The sequence below is a fragment of the Heterocephalus glaber genome, unplaced genomic scaffold, assembly GCF_053883595.1.
Source record: "Heterocephalus glaber isolate CG9 unplaced genomic scaffold, H.glaber_assembly_v1.0 deba00001447, whole genome shotgun sequence".
NCBI lineage: Eukaryota > Metazoa > Chordata > Mammalia > Rodentia > Bathyergidae > Heterocephalus > Heterocephalus glaber.
The window spans coordinates 11784714-11807615 of NW_028258299.1; the positions used below are offsets into that span (position 1 = coordinate 11784714).

At 47.0% G+C, this 22902-nt stretch overlaps 1 protein-coding gene across 18 annotated transcripts in view; it reads left to right on the forward strand.

Moving 5' to 3' along the window:
- Dab1 (DAB adaptor protein 1) overlaps nucleotides 1-22902 on the forward strand; it is a 1105478-nt gene that overhangs the window by 1037634 nt on the left and 44942 nt on the right. For 16 of the 18 annotated variants that reach the window (XM_087214676.1, XM_087214681.1, XM_087214675.1 and 13 more), the window contains one exon: nucleotides 4451-4510. In XM_087214676.1, the coding sequence (XP_087070802.1) occupies nucleotides 4451-4510 (60 nt within the window). The remainder of the gene's footprint in view (nucleotides 1-4450; nucleotides 4511-22902) is intronic. The other 2 variants (XM_087214674.1, XM_087214678.1) reach the window with 1 other exon arrangement.

Genomic DNA, 22902 nt, shown 5'->3' on the forward strand with positions numbered 1-22902 from the left:
CTTCGGGATCTAAGCACAAGCACCAGCTGGGCCATGTCAGCTTCCTTGCCCTGTCTGGCCCTTAGTTTACTGATTTGTAAAATGAGGGAGGAAGACTCAAGAGTCTCTCTGGAAAGACCCTTTTCTGCTCTTTGCAACTGTCACCTCACCATGAGACTCCGATTCTTTGGAGAAGCACACTGGCTCGCTGTCCCGGGCCATCCCACTCTTAGCCATGGGGACATGTGTGCGTATTGTGGCCTGGTTCTGTGAGTGGGTTATAGAAGCAACTACACATCTCTCCCAACACCCCCTGCAGCTTGAACCATGTTCCCACCTTACAGACGAGGAAAGTGAGGCCCACAGAAGTAAGGGGTCTCTCAGGGTCACAGAGCTAATGAAAGGTAGAAGTCCCATATGCAGCTTTCTCTGCCCTCTGTAAATAAACATACAAATCCTGGAGCTCTTTTCAGCTCAGCATTTCCTGATTCTGAGTTTCATTCACACTTAGACTCTGTGCATGTTTTAAGTCACTATCTGAAAATCACACTTGCTTTAACAGCTCTGGCCTCCTGATCTGCCCATCTGTCTGTCATTAATAAGAAGGCACCATTTAAGGGAATGAATATTTATCCCCATCTATTGGAAAGGCTTCTAGTCATTTCCCTCTCCTGCACTGCCAGTCTGTCCGGGCTCAATGTACTTAACAAGACATAAGCTCTGGGCCTAAAATAAGCCCAGCTTTTAAGGCACTGCTATTAGGAATCTCAATCTTCTTTTCTTTAAAGGCTGGCGAGTGCTGCATCACTGCTGAGTCCTTACAGTGTTTCTTCTGCATCAGGCTTGGCTCAGGGTGACCTCAGGTTTGAGTCCCTCCCTGTTTTCTGGAATGAGCCAAATATACCTGGCACCTAACCCCCTTTTAACTGTTTTGCGGCCTTGGGTGAAGTACATAATTTTTGTATCTCAGTTTCCTGGGCTATAAAACTGAGATTGTCTTAAGTTACTGTGTCTTCCTTAAGACCCAGAGCCTGACACTCACAACTTATAGGAGGGTTACTTTGGTTCATTGTTTGTTGAGGTTTCAGTCCATAGGCAGCTGGCTCCAGGGCAGGGCTGCATGGCAGAGGGATGTAGCAGAGGAGAAAGAGCTCATGGCATGGTAGGCAGGGCCAGCAGAAAGTGTAGGCTCACCTGGCTTTGCTGTTTGCAACTGCCGTGGAGGAGGGAGGACCCAATTTCTATGGACAGTAAGCTCCCTTCCCCAGATACATGAATAGTCACAATTGTCTTTTCTTCTCTTACCTCTGTAAAGCTACCAGTTGTCTTTAAAACAACACAGAGCCTCGTGGTAGAAAGCTTTTCATATATGGCTTAATTTTGACCCTTCTAATACTGCAGTGAGACAGGAAGAACAGCTCTGATGACTGTCATTTGCAACCTAAGAAAATCCAGTCCACAAGCCCAGGGCCTCTGAATCTAACTTCTGTGTTCTCGAATACCTCAGGTAGCTTCCCACATAAGTAACCCCTCTGCCTTCCGAGTGGACATTTTTCACATTCATTTTTTTCAAAACTAATTCTTAATCACTCCACCTGTGTCAGGTATCATCATTTGACAATGGCGGGGCTCTTGTCTAAGTCAGCTTGCACTGCCTCTCCGCACTATCAACTGGCATGCTGCTGGAGCCAAAGTGTCTTCCTCCATGTACAGCACTGTATCATGTGTAGCTTTTAGGATAATTTAACATTGATGAACTCATCCATTCAAAAAAGTATAAATGGACACCTAGCATGTGCCAGGCACAGGGAAAGAAGCACCAGTGACCAGGGCATGGTGTCTACTCTCAAGCAGTTGATGGACAACCTTGTAGATGTTTATGAAAGCCGGATGAGGAAACTGAGGCTCAGAAAGCTGGTGACCTGACCGCTGCACATCACATAGCCCATGGCAGGACCAGAATTGGGAATCAGATCTTTCACTTTCCTTCAGTCTGAGATTTTTATCACTGTGCATGTTGGTACCGTACTGGTCTGTGTAAACAGACATATGCAGAATTGAGAGCCAGACCACAGCCTTCAGTGTCCCTGTGACAAATATCCGATGAGCAGATACTTCTTTGTTTACCTAATGTTTATAGGAAGGAATTCAAGGATAACAAAATACCCACCCTGCCCTTAGCAGGCTTACCAAGCCTTGGGACTGCAGATCCACAGATAGCTACAGGAGGATGTAGTGACTCCCACAGAAAGATAAAGTACAGCTCTGCTCTGTTTGCGTGGCCTGATTACTGCTCCACCCCCCCTAACAAGTTAAAAGTCTCTGCTAAGTCAGGGACCTTATCCGTCTAGGTCACATCCTTGTCCAGGGAAAGTACAGTGTGTGACACATGACAGGTACTTGGTAACTTTTATTTTTTAATGAGCAGATAGACCTGAGTTTACCGCAGTGCAAACACAGGTCCCAACCAGGCCTGAAGAGGTGGGCCAGGCTTCTGAGAAGTCTCGGCTGAGATAAATCTTAAAGGACAAACAAGCAGATTGATATCTCACCCATGGGAGAGCCAAGGAGAAAAGCATTTTCAATTATGCGCAGTTTGGGTTTATCCATCACATGGCTTCTCCTCTGTTCACAGGGATAATTGAGAGGCTGCAGAGGTTCGTCGTGCTAAGTGCCATAGTGAGCAGTGAATTACGGGGACAGAATGCTGCTTGTTTGCTCCTAAAGGGTGAGCTAGTAAAAACAAAAGTGAGGGCTGGTAATTTATTGGCTCTCGTTAACAAGGACTCTGTAGACATTCAGAGAGTTCCTTTTAAGTGGAGCCCAGTTATCAGGAGCAAAGAGATTACATTCTCGTTAGGCTGCCGACAAACTGGGTTTTCTGGGTTTGTAAGGACAGCTCTGGAAGAGCATCTTCCACTCACCCATGCTCGCTCATGGTCCTGTCCCTGGGCACAGGCCTCTGGAAACGGAGGGTGTGATGATGGGGAAAAGGACACACTGGAAGCAACCCGTATAGGGCAGCAATCAAACAGCAGAGGGCCAGCCCCACTCCTGACCGGCCCACTGGCCAACTTCTGGACCCTCATCAATGTGTCGTGGGGGCAGGTGCAGTCCTGACAGACTTGTCCTGAGCAGTGTGTGAGAATGCATGTAAAACACATGCTCTGAACAGCACCCAGCACATGGAAAGCGCCCAGAGTGAGTCAGCCTATACTAGCTTCTTTGGTAATCACAAAGAGCAACGTGTGGAGCCTTCCACCTTTGAAACTATGAGCAGAGCCCTAACATCTCTGAGCCTCACTTTCTGCAGGTTAAAGGAGACCTGATAAAACCAGCTTCTTGGGCTTACTAAAGGATTTTAAGTTCAACAAGAGTGGAAATGATAAAGAATCTGGAAGTCTAAGCTCAGATTCTTACTCGTAGAAGAGTGACACAGTGAACCGTCCATGCCTACCCAGCAGTTTTTCTTTTTCTTCACTACCCTCTGCTCCTCTGGGGCGGTGTTTACCCACAGACACTCATGGAGTCCCCACAGGGTGGGAGCCACTGTGCCTGCCCCTGAGCAGCCCCAGTCTGACAGAAGGAGATTACCCTGAGCGCTCATCTACTGCTCGAGCCCCACAGTGAAGGCGTGAGCTGAGCTATGGCAGTTGCTGGGGAAGTATCAGCGAATGAGCGCTTCCAATCCAGAATGTCCCTGGGCCGAGCCCTTGGCAGACTCAGAAAAGCGTTCCACACTCTTGCCAGTATCACCTGATGTGTTCACGGGTATATGTACGTAATGTACCGCTGACAAAAGCAGTGGTTGCTCTGACCCATTACAGTGTTTGGTTCCTAAGAGGCTTTGTTTATTTAACATCTGTGTTCCCATTGGATCCTAACCAGAACCTGAGCGAGAGGCAATGATGACAGCCCCATTTGATGACGGTACAGCTCAGAAGGGCCAAATGACCTGCTTGGGTCTTACCGTTGACACGTGGCTGGGAGGACCAGATGGAGGAGCAAGGGAAGGAGGAAGGGAGGAAGGTGCAGAGCAGTATTGAGAGCCATGTGTGCTAGGATCCTGGTATTTACTGTAGTTTTAGTCGCCTGCCTCTCATTCTCAGCTCTGAGCAGTTTGTGCTCAGCCACAGACTGTTTTGAATGGCTTTGAGCAACTCACAGCTCCTCCCTGGCCCTCACTTTTGCATTCAGTGAAATGAGGATGATTTTCTCACTACAGGAAGCCCGCAGTCCCCACGCTTCCTGTTCTGAAATTCTGTGGGAAGCGTCATGGCAGAGGAGCCCTCAGCCAGTCCCCTCATGACCCTGCCCCATCCTCATGTCGTCTTTCACCAGCACATCATCCCCTGGGGCTGGGGGCCACCCCCTGCCCATCGCACCCGCTCGCAGTGGACGTCTGGCTGCGTTGTGCTTTAAAGGGGGACACCAGCGTGTTTTGACTGTGTGGAATTTGACTCTTCCGTAGGTTCCCACCAGCCAAAAGAAGGAAGGGGTTTATGATGTGCCAAAAAGCCAACCTGTAAGTGTAAGTACACTTTCCCTCTGCGGCGGGTTCTGCAGTGGTGGGCGGCGGGAGCCATCTTCTGGAGCGCCTATCCCAGGGCGTGTGTCATTGCTGGGGGCTCCTAAGTGGGCCCAAGGAAAGAGGCAGGGTGCAGGAGTGGTGGGGCTGAGCCAGGTCACCGAGCCAGGTCACCAGCCCAGACCCAAGAGTGGGACTGGGTTGATTTGTGCCACCCGCTCTACCAAGGGGACTCCAGGGCCCAGAGGGAAATGGGAAAGTCTCCAGGCAAGGCTTTCCTGTACCAGTCCGTAAAGGACGGTGTCATCTCTGGGAAGGGAGCTGTTCATCCAATCTGCAAGGGGCGGAAACATTTCAAAGGGACAGCAGGTGAAGGCTGGGCAGGCCTCTGGGATGTGCGCAGGTCCAGCACTGAGCAGGATGCTTCGGAGAAAGCCATGTGCAGGAGATGTCCTGCATTGTGGACGTGGTCTGGATCCCTGCCTGCTGGTGGGACTCCTGGGAACTAAGCCAGAAAGGAAAATCCCCAGCTCTCGATGCCCAAGCCACTGCTAGTCCCACAATACATACTTAAGGACCTCCACCTGCCACTCAGGAGTGAATCTCTACACAGAACTCAGCCACCTGGTCAGCCAGTGAAGGTTCCTGAGTGGGGATACGTGTGCCCTGTGCCAAAGGATCTAAGGTGTTTCACCACCCCTGATCTCCCTCATCCACGCAGACCCTCAGAATCACAGCTCCGACACCAACAGAGAGCTTGAGAGGCTAAAATGATTCCGTGTGGAACATTGCTTTGAGTTCTGACCCCACACTATGAAAAAACATACCTGCGTGTTTCAAGATAGGATGAACTACAGAATTTGAAACCTTATTTCCCAAAGAGCAGCTAATGGACCCTGAATTATTCGGTCTGGAGAAAAACCATAACCCTGGAGCAAGGGCTCTAGTAGAGGGTCTCAGTGTGGAAGAGAGGCCGTAGCATTCTGTGTTAGCCATGTCATGGAACTGGGCCCAGTGGCTGGCACTAAAGACAGCAGACTGCAGCTGGAAGGGTAGTGGCCTTGCTGATAGGTAGAGCTGTTTGGGGTGGGACTGGTGGAACCAAAGAGAGAGAGAAAGCACAGCCTCTCTGGAGCTGGGCAGAGTGCCCAGGACCGTGTGTCAGAGGGCATTCGGGCAGTGACACCTGGAGTGGATGGAAGGGCAAGAGGCCTTTCGTGTACGTTGCAAACCCAAGATCCATGAGCCCAGAGTCTTTCTTGCCTTTGTGCCCTCAAGCCCTGTCACTCCTCTGTTAATAGCACCTCTTCCCCATCCCCTCCATGAGCTTCCTGAGGTCCTTGTATTACTGAGGCCAGGCACAGTGCCTGCTCCAGGATTATTTAATTGATAGATAAATGACTATTCCCTGCAGAAGAAATTTATGCAAATCACATATTCTATTTTGCTGACATTAAAATATCCTTACCTAAAGGTACTAGAAGTTGTGTCTGGGGAGTATCTGGGCTGTATGGACCATCTCCAGTGGCTCCCCACCTGTAATCCTCAATCTTGATCCCACCTGCTTTGACAACAAGTTTTCGTGAGTCATTTTTCAGTATCCCTGAGAGCCTAGGAGAGGCAGGAGGTGAGAAGCACAGGCTGTCTTTAGAGACAAGTGGACACTATCACACCTGTGCCCCTTCTTTTAGCACTTTTCGGGTGTAGGTACGTTTTCTTGTCCCTGAGTGTAAGGGTTCTTATCTACTCAAAGGAGTTATTGGGTCTAATTTGAAGAGAACTATATTAGAAAGTTGATCTCACTCACCTAAACCTCTTGGAGGTAGTGTAGTTCCATGTCCCTCCTTGCAGTAGGATCTTCCTGACCTCTGCTTCCCCTCGTAGACCTGCCTCTCTGGCTGTGCATTCCCTACGGCACCCCTGTGCTCTGCAAATCCTCCTGTGATCTTTCTGTCTGCCCCTTCATCACCTCTCAGTCAGAAAAACAAACCAGAGGTAACCTCATTGGTGCGTGCTAAGCTGTGGGACTTCTACATGCTTCCCACAAGAAGGAAGACTGCCCAGTGGCTTGTTGCCCTTGGTTCCACCTCGTTTCTTCTTCCTGGGGTCCAGGTCCACACAGGTGAGAGATTCAGCCTGGATCTCTCCTTGGGGAGATGACCCATTGGTCCTAAAGAAAAGACCTGATGTTCAGAGTCAGACCTGGCCACTTACCGAGGGTCCCTGAGAAACTTGCATCTCTCATCCTCTATGCCATCACCTGTAAAAAGAAATACTCTAATACTCTTTTAACTCTTTTCCAGAGATCAGAAGGAACATTTTTGTAAAACCCTTAGCAGAGATCATAAATTAAATTATGAGACTCTTTCTGTGTGTCCCTGTGACAAGCAGACTGCTCTTACTGAACTGGGGATTGTTGTCTCCACTAAGTGATGCCTGTTAGAGAAGCCTTCCTCCCCCAGAGGGTAGCAGTCCCTTGGGAGTACCCTGTGCCTCTCTTTGCAAGAATGGCAGTGGATTATCACTACCTCTTTATGTATCCATGTGAGTCCTGGAACTCTGTGTTCCCTGCAAAATCTTGCTGAAATCACGTCTCCTGCAGCTCTGTGACCTCAGCATCTGGCCCATATTTAATTTCCATTGAGGATTGAGGTGGCATCATTGCTCTAGGTTCATATTCTTCCTTTGTTAGCAGCCATAAGATCTTGAGTGACTCATCTACTCCACTCTGTCTATAGTCTTCCTGTGTTTAGAATGGTGATGTGAAAAACAAATCCATCGAATTCCAACAGTGTAATTAGATTAATAGCTATAATCCCTCAGTATGCTTTATTAACAGGCACTTAATACATGTTGCATTGAATTCTTTACCAGAAGTGGTCACCTTCAAGCCCTACTTCCTGCATCACGATTCATCAGGACCAGAATCAAGTCATTGTCGTGGGCTGATTACCAGAGGACACTGGTACAGAGCAGCTGCTCCAGGAGTAAATGAATGAGTGAATGAAGGAACAAATGAATGACTGTGAGCAGTGAAGGAGTAAATGAATGCCTTTAGTCCCAAAGCTCCTCTGTCGCTCCTCCTGAAGGCAGACTGAGGCTGAGAGCAGCACCAGCCCCAGCCCCTTCCTTCACTTGTGGCCAGCGAGCGGCTCCTGCCCTCCTGTGCCTGCAGCCTCCATAAATATGTGCTGTGTTTCCTCTGAAGCTCGGATCACTGAGCTCACAGATGGCCTTCTGCGCACACGTGCAAACACACATGCACGCGCACACCTGCGTTCAGTCTCCTCCCATGTCAGCAATCTGCACCAGGCGAAGCCAAAACATTGTGCTAGCTTGGCAGAGTTATTTTGGGGTTCGGTTTTGTTTCACTTTCCTGCCTGGGATTGGACATTCTCAACTGAAAGAAACCCTGTGGAAAGTGTTATGATTGTCAGGATTCTTTATTTTCCCAGAAGAGGGAACCACACAGTCTGGTAGAATTAGGGTCAACATAGCCCTCCTCCTGAAAAGGAAGCCCTGTGAACAATCTGTGAGTCGCACAGAAGGGTGGAGAAAGGAGGCGGGTCCAGTGAGTTTGCTAGACTGGTCTAAAACTCACTTTCATCCCTGGATTTGGAGCATAGATCCGGACTCTTCTTGCCTTGTCTCAGATCATGTAAAATTGGAAATGACAATTACATAGTGCCCTGCTCAAGCTACATTTAGCTGCAGCCTTTGCTTTTGGGAAGTAACTTTGTATAGCAATAGAAAACATGAAAGACAAAAAGGGGAACCTGAGGGATCCTCTGCTTCATCCAGTTATGTTCTTCATACTCTATGGTAGTTCCTGAAACTTCTCTACATTCGGAGCAGAATAGAGAAAAACGGTGTCTGTCCCACGAAGGTTGCAAGGAACACTGGCCAACCCGATGTTCACCAGTACATCCAAAACCCGTCCCTCAAGATTTTTAGATTTTAGTAAATTAACACAATACTGTGAATGTAATATGTATTTGGATACAGATATATAATGTGTACATGACTATATCAAATTGAACATTTCTCAGGTTTTTTTGACTTAAAAACTCTTTTTCTTTATAATATAAAATATATCTTAGTTTGAGAATCATTCCACTAGAGACTTGTTGGAAAAGAGGCTGCCTGTGAGCTAGTGATGGGAAGCAATCCATAGCAAAACTCGTGCGATGACACTGCAACATGTATTACACTCACAAGTCTGTGGGTCCTCAGCATGGTCTTCCAGTGTCTGCTTTTCCCTGAGCTCCTGACTTGCATGTCTGTGCTCAGTTGTGGGTCTGGGTGACTTCTCTGGGCTTGCTCACATGCTTAAGGTTTGGCTGGCTTTGGGGTGGTCCCTGTGGCTTCAGATGGAGCCAAAGGAGAGTCTTTCATGTAGTGTCTTCTCCTTTAGCGGTTAATCCAGGGTATTGGTTACTGAGTGGTTGCCAGGTTTCCAGAGCATGAATGGAAGCCTAGACGCATTGTCTCTGCCATAGTCTTTAGCCAGTGTAATTGAGAAGTCTGTCCCAAAGTCAGGGAGTGAAGGAGGAACCCTACCCTGTGGTGGGAGTCATTGCAAAATTTCATTGCAAAAGAGCATGAATACATGGAGAGGTGGGGGAGTGTGGTCCATTATATGCAATCAATCTACCACAGTCTGTGCATAAAGTCACACTGAATTATGATCATCAGTCTTGAAATCTAGAAGCCTTTCTTCTTTGACCCCACTGTTTTCCTTTTTGTTGCTTTCCCTGCTTTCAGCCATCATTGGAGGCAACTTCTCCATCCTTCGGAGAGTCACCTGGCCACCAGGTCCATGACCTTCATCCCATGAACCTTTTCTCTCAGAAGCAGCTTCAGTGATCTCAAGCCCTAGGGTGCCCTCCTTTCTTGCACACAAACTTCCCTCTATCCTCTGCTCACATTCCAGTGCACTTTTTGAAAATTTTCTTGGTTCAACATTCAAGATCCAGTTAAAATATTATTTTCTCTCTTTACCTTTCCTAGAATCCCTAGGGGTATTGCCTTTTTGAATGGACTTTTCTGAACCTCTGATCATACTTTATTGTGATTATTAGGGAGCAATATTTTTCAGTGGTTGAAAGTCTGGGCTTTGGGATGAGAACAAATTGGATTTGAGTCCCAGCTTCAGCATTCTCCAGCTTTGTGATTTTGAATGCTTCAGTCAGTTTCCCTGAGGCTCAGTTTCCTCGTCTGTAAAATGAAGCAAATGCTAGTGTCTGCCATTGAGTTTGTGCCTGAAAACTGAATGAGCTACAGTCTGAATCAACACAGTGCTGGGCATAGTGAGAATCCCAGAACTGTGGGCTGTTAGTGTAAGACTGCTGTCCTTACCAAATGCTCCGAGGAGCTGACTGTAGTGAAGCACACCCAGGGATCCCAGCAGTGCCTCCAGAATGTAAGACCAAGGGCCTTACCAAACGCTCTGAGGAGCTGACTGTAGTGAAGCACAGCCAGGGATCCCAGTGGTGCCTCCAGAATGTAAGACCAAAGGCCTTACCAAACACTCCGAGGAGCTGACTGCAGCATAGAACACCCGGGAAGGAACACACCGGACAAGTTGGAAAGTAAAACAGACCTTAGTCTGGCCAGACGGCACTCCCAAAGCAAAGTAGCTTAGAGAGGCAATCAGCCTAGAGTCCAAGGCTCTTTTATAGGGGGTTGCAGGGAAGTTAACAGGCGAAATTTGCAGAAGAGGGAACAAAGGTTAGTGGTCTTACATTTGTATATTAATTAGCCTGACATGTACTGATGGTCAGCAGATGCTTTGTAGATTGGTCTATAGGAGCATCAGTTTTCGAACAAAGAGTTGAATAATTATGGCGGATACAGATCTTATCTAGTGTCCCAAACTAAAAAGCATCTTTATCTATTTACTCACATTCAATCGCAGTTGGGGCTAGGGGAGTTTTATGATTACAGAGTTATGCAGTCCCACAGTTAGTCCATTTCTTTTTTGTGCTTGGCTGTGAGGTGCCAGCAAAAGAGAGGCATCACTTTTAATCATCTGAATTCCTGCTCTCCTTCAGATTTTGATGGTGAATCCTCTGCCCAGAAACACAAACTTGTGAGCATGTACATTATTGTAGGTCTTGAAGCTCACAGAACCCTTACACCTCTGTCCTGGAGCCTCTGTCAGCAGCTCATCAGTGCTCTCCTGTTGACAGGGATGCCCTCGGTAACAGGCCACATTTGATGGGTTGGGGATTCCACAGCTTTAAGCCAGCAGAAGTTAGAATTCACAGTATTTCTTAACAGCCTCACCTGCCTCTATAGATCAACTTCTTATGGGAGCAGAGCCCTGTTTCCATTAGCTAAGAACCTGATACAGATAGAAAGTTGATTCTGCCCCTTTATTTTCTTCCCTCCTATTCTCTCCTTCTTGCCCCAGATTTACCCCTCCTTGGGCTATCAACTCAGGATGCTCAGTCCTTTCTTAGTCTGCTTTCTCCAATAACACACGTGGATGCTTTTGTTTGCTTATTTTATGTGGACCTGTGCTTTCCCTCCTAGCAAATTTCTTCTTAGAGTCATGCTACATTCCCCTCCACCTTTCCTAGGAATCTGGGTCTAGATAAGGATTAAACTCACTGCTTCTAGAAATATGCATTTTATCTCTTTTCCTGGTCGAGGCTGCTGGAAGCTCTGCACAGGGGCTAATCTCTCTTGTGATCCTCAATACATAGGTATATATTTTATGGCAGGGTCTCTGAAAGCCAAGGGCATAAATGCTTGGTGACAGGAAATACTAAATGGCTATGGAGCTAGAGAGGGTTTGGGAAGGAGCACATAACTTCACCAAGGCCATAAGTGGGATGAAAGCAGGCTGTAGCCTGATCACTGAGTTCTCTGACTCCTACATATGCACAGACTTTACTCGGAAGCCAGCAGAGTTGAGGAACTTATTGTTGAATCCCAGTTTCAAGGAGAGGAGAAAGTTTCGTTCCTCTTTGCTTCTGACAGCCGATAATGCTGGACATATTCTGGAGGCAAATATCCTGGCCTTTTTTTTGACTATCAAAAATCCACATTCCTGAGTGAGGAGGAGGATGTCAGCTAAGCATCACATTGCCGTGTTCATTATTTAGTGCTTTTGCAGCATCTTAGCCTTTGGTCATGATTCTGGTCCCACAGTGGGACTGCAGTGGCAAGGTGCACGCATGGGCTGCGAACGTGCCTGTCCCAGACTTTATGACATCCCTGACACTGAACCTGATAGAGACTTAACCGTCACAGTCCACTGTTTTAATGACACAGACCTAAACCCTGGTGTGATTCTTATCAGTTCCAATGGGAAATACTTAGCACTTCTGTCCTCCACAGTGGTCTTTCCCCCATGCAGTATTCTTATGCCTGAAAAAGATCTTTTATCCTTTCCCCTTATAATTGCTTACTTTAAAACCCTTTTATGTGGTTGTATTAGGCATAAAAGAATCTCTGATTATCAGTAATGACCAGTCAGTGTGTTCTAGCAGAATCTTTCTTTTCAGCCTTTAAAAAGATTGTTAAAAGTTTGGCAGGGTGGTAAATAAGAAGGACTTTCATAATGAAATCGATAGATTGGATTTGACATTCATTTCCTTTTGATGAAGCTGAAACTGAAAAGAATGATCAGCCACCACACACACCACCCTCACTTTGGGTGTGATCTTTGTCAGTCACCTCGACTTTCTGAGAATCATTTTCTTCCTCTGCGAGAGGGAAACAGCAACTACCTTCTGCCTGTATCTTGGGCCCCGCAAGGCTCCCCGGCCACGCGGGCGAGCATGTTTCTGCAAAGAGGGTGAGGATCTGCTTTGACAAGGCCCTGGGGAAGTGAAAAATTGGGGAGCGAGATTTAGTTGCTTCACTATTTTGTGGGCTATTCTCTGATTAGAAGAGAGGGCACAAGTGAAATGACAGGAGAGAGCGAATCTGGCTCAAGACAAGAAAGAACTTGCAGGCTGGGCCTGGCAGCACAGACCTGTGGTACAGGCCACTTACAGTCCTTGCTTGGGTTCCTTGCTCACTGCTAACCACATCCGAGGAGGCCATGTAGTTTGGTAAAAAGGAAAAAAAGGATTTATGCCAAACAAGCTCCCAGTCATTACCTCACCATTTACAGGCGGGCCGGAGTCTCCTACAGGAAGGAACGGAGGGAAGGAGGATCACAGGGAGATGATGCAGATCCCACACTTGTTTTATCACTTCCAGCCATCTCAAGTGCATTCTCCCTTTTCTCCTGGAAGAGAAACCAGGCTGCAGCCTCCTGAAGCCGGCATCTGCATACTCTGTGCATACTCTGCCACTTTGAGGCCAAGGAGAGGAGGGTGTGTTGGCTGTGCGCTCACAGGAAGAACTTTGGAGAAGTTGCTTATCTCTGAAAGAAAAATATCTAACTTGCAAAGCCTCATTTTGTAGTGCTGGTTACACCCGCACTCTAGGAGGCTGATGCAAGAGGACCACAAGTTCGAGCCCAGGCTGGGCAATTTAGGAAACTTAGCAAGACCCTGTCTCACAGTAAAAATAAAAATGGCTGGGGATGCAGCTCTGTGCAAGGGCCCTGGGTTCCATCCCCAGTACTGGAAGTGGGGAAGGCGGAGGGAAAAAACAAAAGGAAAGTAGAGAAGAGGAGAGGAGAGGAAGGGAGGATGGGGGGAGGGGAGGGGAGGGAAGGGGAGGATGCAAAGCAGTTTATCAAATGTGGTAATCAAGTCAGCCCATTTTGCAAGCTTAAGAGTAGGTGCCTAGAAAATATGCTCCTCCTTAATTCTTGCTGGAGAGCTTGAAATCAGGGCTGTGGATCTATCCGGTATGTCCTGAAAAGAGAAACCGATAGAAATCCTAAGGATCAGCTTTGATGCTTAGGCTCTGATTCAGTTCCTTTTATTGCTTCATGGAGCCATCCACGAACCTTGTATGTTAAGAAACTAAGGCAAATGTAGCTGTGGAAAAAGTGGCTAGACTTTACTGAGCACCTGCTCGGTACCATGGACAGCCTGGGCTCTGGATTCAGCTTATCCCTTTTCCTCTAATCAGAATCCTAGTGATGTGGAAAAGTATAACTCCTGACCTCTTAGATGTCAGATGTGCCAACTTCCTCATCTCCCAACATCACAACATCAACAAATGAAGTCTCGAACCAAAGGAGGAAATTAGGAAACTTTTATTGGAAATAAGGAGAAGAATAACTCCTAGATATCCAGAAGGCGTTCCAAGTGGGTGGGCAGCAGAGCCCTTTGTCAGGGGGTAATTTATACAGCAAGGTCATAACGGTGCACTGTGTGTCAAACTAAAATCAACCTGTAGGATTACATGTACAGTCGCTTAGCTAATATTGAGCCAGTAGGGAAAGAATCACGTAGCAAGGATAGATGGAAAAAACAAAGGCATTTTGGGCAAGGGAGGGGAGCATGGTCCAGGTGTTTTGCTCCCCCCCCCCCATGCATCTGATGCCTATCTGGGCTCACTGGACCAGGTGGTGCTAATGACGGTGTAATCTCAAGCCACTGTTTGTCTCTAGGGAGGCTTGCAGGCCTGGCTGTTGCATCTCCATGCTGAGGGCTGGCTCTTCAGATTTGCCTGCAGCCACAATCCTGATGTCTTCATCTTCTGTGCTGACTTTCTTGGGTGCCCAGCCCCTCTCTGACTGCACATTAATTTCTATCTAACTTAGCTGCCTAGAACACTAGGAGGCAGGTGTCATTTCACATATAAAGCAACTGAGGCTGAAGGAGGACAGTCAAAGCCAGTAGGAAATGCAGAGTCAGAGTGCAGCCCTAATTTTCACTGACGGTACTCGTGTATGGAGTACAGAAGAGGCAGAGCCCTCCATCTCCTCACAGCCAGCCTGGTGTGAGTGAGCCCTCAGCCTTCGCATGCCTCTCATTACTCGGTCTCCAGAGTGTTGGAAGGAGCAGGCTTCCTCCTGAGGCTCTGTACTCCCTGGCAGGAGGTGACCACTTCTCTCCTCCTGTGGACTGAGTCCCAAGTAGAGGCCCCTGTGGAGTTCATTCCTCATCCTTCACTCTGCCGGGCACACGGCTTCCTCCTTCTGATCCTCCAAGGTGTGCATGGACCCTACAGAACAAAGCTCACTGAAAGCTGCCACCTCTGAAGCCCCAGAGAATTCTCTTTGTGTCACCCGGCCTCCCATCCTCCACATGCCAGGTGTGCTTTTCTGTGAGGTCTGTGTGTCCCAACCCACCGGCATTTGTCTGATTTTCCTTGCCCAGGATTTAATTCAGCTTCTTGGCCGCAAACGTAGGAAGAGTCAATCCATTAACGTGAAGAATTGCAAGAATTCTCCCAACGACTATTCTCTGCTTCCCTCCTCAACCCCCATCTTTTATGGCAAATAAATTTTCATTCACAATTCAGCAGTTGGTTTTTCCTTTAGTTTGAAATCTGGATCAAGATGTTGCATAATTGGATTAAATCTAGTCTGAACATTTGTCAGTTTCGCTTCCTCATTAAGCACCACATTGTAGAGAAATTATAATTATTGCAATGCAGTTAACATAGCTGTCACAAAAGGAGAGGCTGTGGCACAGAGTGAGCAGGGAATCTGGATTTATGTATTCCCACAAATGAAGTAGGAGCTTGTGCCTTTTGAAATTTCTTAGGGGGACTTCCTGGTAGTCCTGCTTCATAAATGTGGTCCTGAGGCAGAATCTTGAATTCCTACAGTCTTAGAAATAATGGAAACATTAAAATGAGAGTATCAGGTTTAGCCTTGCTCCCAGAGCAAGAATGTCTCGAGATGGGCATGGAGAACCCTTTCTGACAGTGAGGCTTCAGCACATGTATCTGTGCTACCAGACCTTCATTACTTTGAATCCACAATTCCATAGCGGGGAAGCCCATCTTTTCAGTTCCTTTACAATTTCAATTCATTCATTCATTCATTCATTCATTGGGCAAATGTGAACGGGCAAACTAAGAAACTCCTACCTATCAAATGGTCCTGTACTCCCCAGGAATATAAAGACAGGTAAGATAGACTGCTTAAGAACATTAATGGCTGTAAGATGACAGAGGTGTAAGATGCCTGTGGTGACTGTCATCAGGGTGGAGAGAGTCTGCAGACAGGATGCCACAGGAGCAGAATGGATGGGCAGGAAACTTTGTTCAGTGAAGTCTTCACCCAGCAGATGCAGTTGGAGTGGAATCTTAGAAGATAATGGGAGTTTGCCCCTGGGGAAAGGCAGGAGCAGTATTCAGGAAGAGGGCACTGAATACTTAAAAGCAGTAAGATACAGAAGAATCCCACATCTTCCCAGATGAGGAGCCCAAAGGGAAGGGGCACAGGATCCCTTCGTGGGAGCAGATGAGGACAGGAAGGAAGCTAGACCCAGGAGATGGAGCCCTGAAATGTGCTGAGAAACAGGAGTCTGCCGGAAGGCTCTGACGCTTTCAGGTGGTACAGCGTCACTGTAGAGTGTGACTCTCAGCATCACTTTCATGGCCGGTGGCAGGTGGCTTAGCAGGTGGGGAGACCATTAAAAAGCTAATGGAATTACCTAAGTGCATCCATCAAGAGAGTGAAGAAAACACCATGTACTCTGGGTCATTTAATGGAGAGAATTTAATGGGAGGAACTAGTTACAAAGGCATTAGAAGAGCAGAGAAACCAAATGGGGACAGTAGGGCAACCCAGACTGGTAGAAGTGGCTCAAAGGACAAAGGAAGGAGGTGGTGTTGGTAGAGGGCTGGAGCTAGGGCTTCCAGGCAGACACTGAGGCAGAGAGGGAGCTGCCCAGGCTGACTGAGGACAACAGAGAGGAGAGGAGCTGCAGGAGATTCAGCTGCTGCCAGAATACTGCCTGTGGGGAGCTGGGAAGGAAGCCACTGCTTCTGCCTTCTACCCACCATCCAGTTTCCAGCCACTGCCTCCCCTGACCATGCCTAAGTGGAAGTGGGTTGGCCAGGGAACCTGGCAGTGTCACATCCAGGCATCAGCCCCTGTGACACAGTGTGGAGGAGGGGACAGGCAAAACGGTCTTAGGATAGGCGAAGAGGACCACTGTGGGTCTAGACCAGAACCAAGGCAGTATAGACCGAAGAACAGAATGGGTTTGAGTGGATAACAGGTAGAGCTGGAAGAGCTTACGGATGGGGCTAGGGGTAGGGGTGAGACAATCCTGGAGCCCCAGCCACCTCTGAGGTGGCACACTGAGAGGTCAGGTAACAGGCACCAGGGACCAAGTACCCCGTTTCCTCCTCTGTATAGGCTCTGTCACTTATACGCACACAGCTTTGTGTCACTGACCTCTAAGAGCATTCACACGGCAGCCTTTCCACCTGCTGGCTTCTGGTTCTAGCCAAAGATGGCAACAACATCTTTCATTTTCCTCTGTCCTCAGCCCACGACTTATGTTTTATCTGTGTCACAGGCATCATTTGAATGATATCTGGCTCGCTTTTCCAGTGTTCAGAAATTAGACTGTACAGTGGTAGGGGAGTCGAGCAGAGCTGTAGACAGGTCGCTGTTAAGTCATTCCTGGAACTTGTTTTCCACAAATGGAAATGGAAATGGGGACAAGTGGTAGCAGATGGGGTGGCCTGGTGCCATGTTTGTTCCCTTGTGTGTTGGCAAGAGATGCGTCTGGATAAAGCAGTGATCACTCCATTCCTCTGCTTAAACACCTGCCACTGGCCCCTGGAGCACTGCTCTTCAAATTTCTTGTAAAGCCCAGGAAGCTTTATTTCAATTAAACCTGCCTGGCTGCTACATAAACAATGAAAGAGGAGATGTGGCTGAAACTGGGTGGGAGGCTCAAGACCTACCCACCAGGAATATGTCTTCTGAAGGACAGAAGGTTCTGGAAGGGAAGAAGGTAGTGTGAAAACCACTATCCCAAAGAATCCAAGAATTAACTCCACAGGTAGATGTGGGGAAGTCAAAGGACATCTGTCAGGTTGCTCCCCCCAGAACTTGGTCATTCATAGTTTAATTCATGAACTCAGAACCAACTCTTTGGCAGACTGTGAAGCAACAGGAAGAGCATGAAATTTGAGGTCAGTCGGAGCACTGCATATCTTGGCCACATGACTCTAGGCCAATTGCTTTCTTTCTATATTCTTACTGATCAGGTAACGGGATGAGAAGGGCCATATCCTTGAATTATTGTGGGGATAAAATAAGAGATGTGTGTTTGTCATAGACTGGCACTTAGTAGCTGGAAGCCAACACAGTAAAATGAAGTTGGGAGTGTGGGCTTTGTAGCTTGAGTACGGGGGCTTGAGAGTTTTCTCCTCAGTGACCAGCTGGGCCACTATAAACCTACTCTGCCCCGGAAGGTGATGACTTTGGTACCTACCTCCTATAGTTTTTTGAGAACTAAATAAGTGACACACATAAGATATCTATAACAATGCCCAGCACACAGTAGGTACTCAATAATTGTTGCCCATTCGTGTTATCATAAACTATTATTTAGACAAAGACTATGCCAGTCCTTCAACAGATAGGAAGTGAGCAGGACCTGGCCTGGCCATGAGGGAACTTCGTGCCTACTACAGGAAGTAAGATTGGGGTACAGAGTCCCCAGGAATAACGTCAATGAGTCACCTTTAACTCCAAGCCTAGGAGGCCACCAAGCCTACAGGAGAGCATGGTAGCTCTGGGACTGGATCTTATTTAATCCTCCTGGGCTGCCGTAGGTTGGGTGCTTAAACAACAGAGAATTGCTTGCGTCCAACAATGTCTTGGTCTTGCTTTGTCCCTTCTCCAGTGTGTGGGTGTGGGCTAGAGTGGGAAGCCCCACATTGGAACTTAGAACCTCGAGCTAGGAATTTGGGGGGATGGGGATATAAACATTGTCTGTCCTTAATAGGCAGAGATGACAAACAATTGTAACTGTCAGATGCCGAACACCTAACAAGTGCACTCATACTTGATTTGCTATTTTGAGACTTTCCCAAACTACCTTAAGATGTAGGGCTCTTCTGTACTATAAGGGATATTGAAGATCAGCCACATTAAATCACTTAGCACAGTTGGAATAAAAATACTAAGAATCTCATCCACCACTCTTTGACCCTAAAACTAGGGTGACCTGGTTTATCATCCAAACTAGTACACTTTTGAAAGTGAAATGGACCTGCTGTTAGCAATCACATCAGGATGATAGACGTAAGCAGTAGCTGTTATAAGCAAAACAGGATCTAGGGTCACCCTTCCCACTGCTGGGGGATGCTTTTCCCAGGGAACCAAGCTTCCTCCGAGACTAGAACACAGGAGGTTTCAAGCAGGAGGCTTCTGTCCACCTTGTTCCCAAAGCTCCTGGCCTGCAGTACTGCCTGTGCTGGAAACAGGCATCGTGACTTTCAGAACACGGGCCCGGCACGCCTCTCTCCTCAGTGGGCTCCAGTCAGACCTCTTGGAGATCTGTTGCAGGGTAGGAAAATGGGGTTGGGGGGTATCTGTTAACTACTGGCAGCTGCTGCTGTGAATCTGTCATTATCCCTCTACTACAGATCATTAACATCCACAGAACCTTAACTCCAGCATCCTAACGAGCAGTGCGGTGATATACATTTCCCATAAATAACCATCGGTGCCATACTAGCTGGCTCATTCTCTGGTGATACAGCAACTCAGGTTTTCCGGATAAATCATCTTATTGAGGTTCACTCTTTCTCCCTAACTGCCATTGTTGGTGATTACAGAAAAGTAATGAACGAACTCTAGTTGTGCATGTGTATGTGTGTGTGTTTTCTGTTTGTTAAGCAAGAACTAAATAAACGATCCCAAGGGTTAAGAAAATACATGCTAGTGACAGTCGCAACCCAAAGGAAACAAGACGTGTGTGTGTGTGTGTGTGTGTGTGTGTTTGTGTGTGTGTATTTGGTAATTTAGAAAGGAAGTGAGGAACCAACATTTGCTGGTGGCCTGGTGGGGCTGGGGGTACACTCAGTACCTCACAAGCTCCGACTAGTCCAGTGATTGTAAAGACTATGTCACATCACAGTCCCTTGGGACACTTTTAAAAGCTCAACTTCCTGGACCCCAGCCCTCTAGGTCTGCATTGCTGAATTAAGAGAGATTACCAAGACTTGCCCAATGAATTCTGATCTTCAGTTAAGCTTGTGTGGCTTAATTAAGATGACGACCATAATTTTCTTCATTTTAAAAAGATTGAGGGCTAGGGCTAAGGAGAGAGGGAAGCAAAGTCTGATTGTGCAGGATAAATCCCTTCCTGCTATCTGCATGCTAAGGAGCACCTTTTGTTCCGGTGGGTTTCAAGCTCGCTTTTTACACCACTTTCTCCCTCTCTGCCTCCCGTTTTCCTGTGCGGTGTAGAGCTCTGTCCATGTCTCCTCCTGCGTCTCCGCAGCAGGTAAGCAGTGCGGCTGTCCTCACCTCCACAATGAGTCCTCTCTCCCACCCACTGCAGGCCATCAGCCCAGCGCACAGTGCTCCTCCCCTCCGCTCTTGTAGTTTCCAGTCTTGTGGTCTTCTTGGCTACTTCTGTGTTGCTGTTGTTTCCACAGTCACCCAGGAAGTCCTAGCCCCCTTCCTCCTGCCATCATGGCAGGGGTGACACTTGCAGAGTGGTCTTCCCAGGGCCCCCGGAGAGGACTAGGATGAATGGGGCGGGGTAGGCTCCTAAAGCCCCACTTCAGCTGCTGCTTCCAGAACCTCTGCCGCTCGCCCTCATCTTCAAACATGACTCATTTATACTTTTTGTCTTCCTTACCATGGCGTAATGATTAAAAGCACATAGTATTCCAAAGCTATGAAAATACTAAGCCTGCCGTTTACTAGCTGTGTGATTCTGGGAAGGTTATTAGCCTTGCTGTGCCTCCATTTCCTCCTCTGAAAATGAGGGCAGGGAGGGCATCCATATCTGTTGTGATGAGAAAACGAGTAATGACTTGAAAACACTTAGAATAGTATCTGGTCCATAGAGAGGAATTTCCATCTAAGCATTGGCTATAGTATTATTGTCCTTCATTACCCCTGCTGGAGCAAGAAGATTTGAGATCTTAGTGTCGCTACTTGACCATTCCTCCCTCTTTAGTCCAGAGGGGATGGTTCGTGTTCTCTTGGTAGGCTCGTCAAATGAAAAATAATGTTCTCAACCACTTGTGACCTAACCAAGCAAATGTGGGCCACTTTTACTTGAAGAGTGTTTCCTCATACCATTGTGGCAGGTGCACATGGAAAGAAGATCTCTGCTATTGGTGTCTGTGGTAAGATCTCATTGATGGTGCTATCTTCATTCCCATTTGTAATCTCTCAAAACAAGGTGTCCAAAGTCAGAGAACAAGCAGGGAAATAATCTAGACACCAGAGCACAGCCATCAAAGTGACAGACATGAGCTCCCTTGCTCCTAGAGAAGTGTGTACAAGGCAGTCACAATGTGGAGAGAGGAGTGTAGTGTACCTGATAGAGTTTGGATGCTGAATGTCCCCCCATGGCCCTTGTGTTAAAGGATTGGCCCTTAGGGTGGTTCTACTGGGAGATGATGGGTTCTTTAAAGGTGGGCCTAGCATGAGATCTATAGCTCGGTGGGTGAAGGTCCTTAAAGGAGACTGGGACACTTCTGTCTTCTTTCTCCTTTGCTTCTAGAGATGTTATTGGTCATTATAGAAACCAGAATCCCAGGAAAGAACATGTTTGTGAAGGTCAGAAGTTCCTTGGACATGTTAAATCTGAGAGAATAAAACATATAGGCTACAATTGCCACACCAATAACTAGCACCCGAAAGGATAGCAAGATTAGATACCAGCAAGAGTTGAAAGAATGAAGAAGGTCTCAGATTGTTGCTACCCTGAGCCACTGAGGGGCTCATTCATAAATCCTTGAAAGGCTTGATGGAAATGATATCCTGAGACTAGAAGGGCTAGAAGGTCAGTGCATTCCTGATCTTGTAACATTTTTTGAAACATCTCCCCAGTACTTTTGAAATTAGAACAAGGACCACTTACCCTAATTATAAAGCCTCATGAGTTCAAATGACAGAATGTATACAACATCTTTTCTGGGATTCATAAGAGCAAATGTCAGGTCTCTGGGAGCATAATAAGTACATGTGTGTGTGTGTGTGTGTGTGTGTGTGTATGTGTGTGTACACATACATTCTAAACATTGAGAACACCATATGGACTTCCATACCCTCCATATCATAAGTCATACTGGTGCCAAATTTCTTTCTGTTTGGTTTTTCATTCTATTGTAAAACTAAGTTCATCCATTCATTCACTCCACTTTTTTAAAAAAAAATGTCATTTCATTGTAACTTTCCTCTGTCCTGGCTGCTGAAAGTATTAAGAATACAAAAACCTGTACAAGGAATTTGGCATTTCTACAAGGTCATAGTCTTTAGTACAGAGTGCAGTTGACCATTATAACTGGACATGTGTGATGCTCATAGATAAATGATCTCATCCATCTTGAAGGTCACAGAAGAAGGCTTTGAAGATACAACTGGACCCAAGTTTCTAGAGATAGGTTAGAATTCTCTTGATGAATGAAGATGGAAACGATAATGAATTGGAGAGAATATTTTATGCCAAATCCTAAAATGGTTAAAAAAAAAAAAAGACTTGTTAAGAGGACATTTGAAATGGTGACACAAAGTTATGGACTATTTATAAGTTGGCCAGTCAGTGGAGATAGTTGTGGAGAATGCTTTTCTAGATATCCCCTGGGCTTCGGACCTTTAGGCTGCCTTCCAAGTCTGGACTGCTGATGAATATATCTCAGGTTGGTCTCGGAGCTCTGTAAATAGAGTAACCCTCGCCCTCGTTGTACTACATGTGAGCAGGCCAAAGATTCCCGGGGCCTTCATTTCCTTGTTGTATGAAGTTGAGTCAGGCTAATTGGCTTATGATCTGACCCTGGCTTATTGTCTCCTCTTGGTCTGCAACTGTGAGAGTAGTTTTGATGGAGTGGAAGGGAACTGGAGTAGGAGTTGGGAACTCGGCATGTCCACACAAACTTGCCACTAACGGTCTTATGACGTTGAAAAAGTTGGAGGCCTCAGTATCTTCACTTGAAAATAAACTATCTAAGGTTGAGTTAAGTTAGAGATTTCTAGTCTCTTCCACTCTCCTTCAATTCATGAAACATCTCACAATGCCATCAGGTATGCACTAGAAAATGTCCGTGTTCCTGACACATACTGTCTTGGCCCGGCAGTGTGTTATATGACCTTGTGGAGGTCTTGCTGTGTGTCAGCACTGCCTTGCATCTTTTCGCTGATGTTCAACACAGCCTTGTAAGGTGGGCTGAACCCTGATACCACAACAAAGGAAATGGAAATGATGAGTGTGCTTGTCAAATGATGTTCATACAAATGGAACTCTTCTCTGGCACTTTATGGTGGACCCAGCTTCTGTTCTGAGTGACACTGAAGTCCTGAGAACCTTACCTGCTCT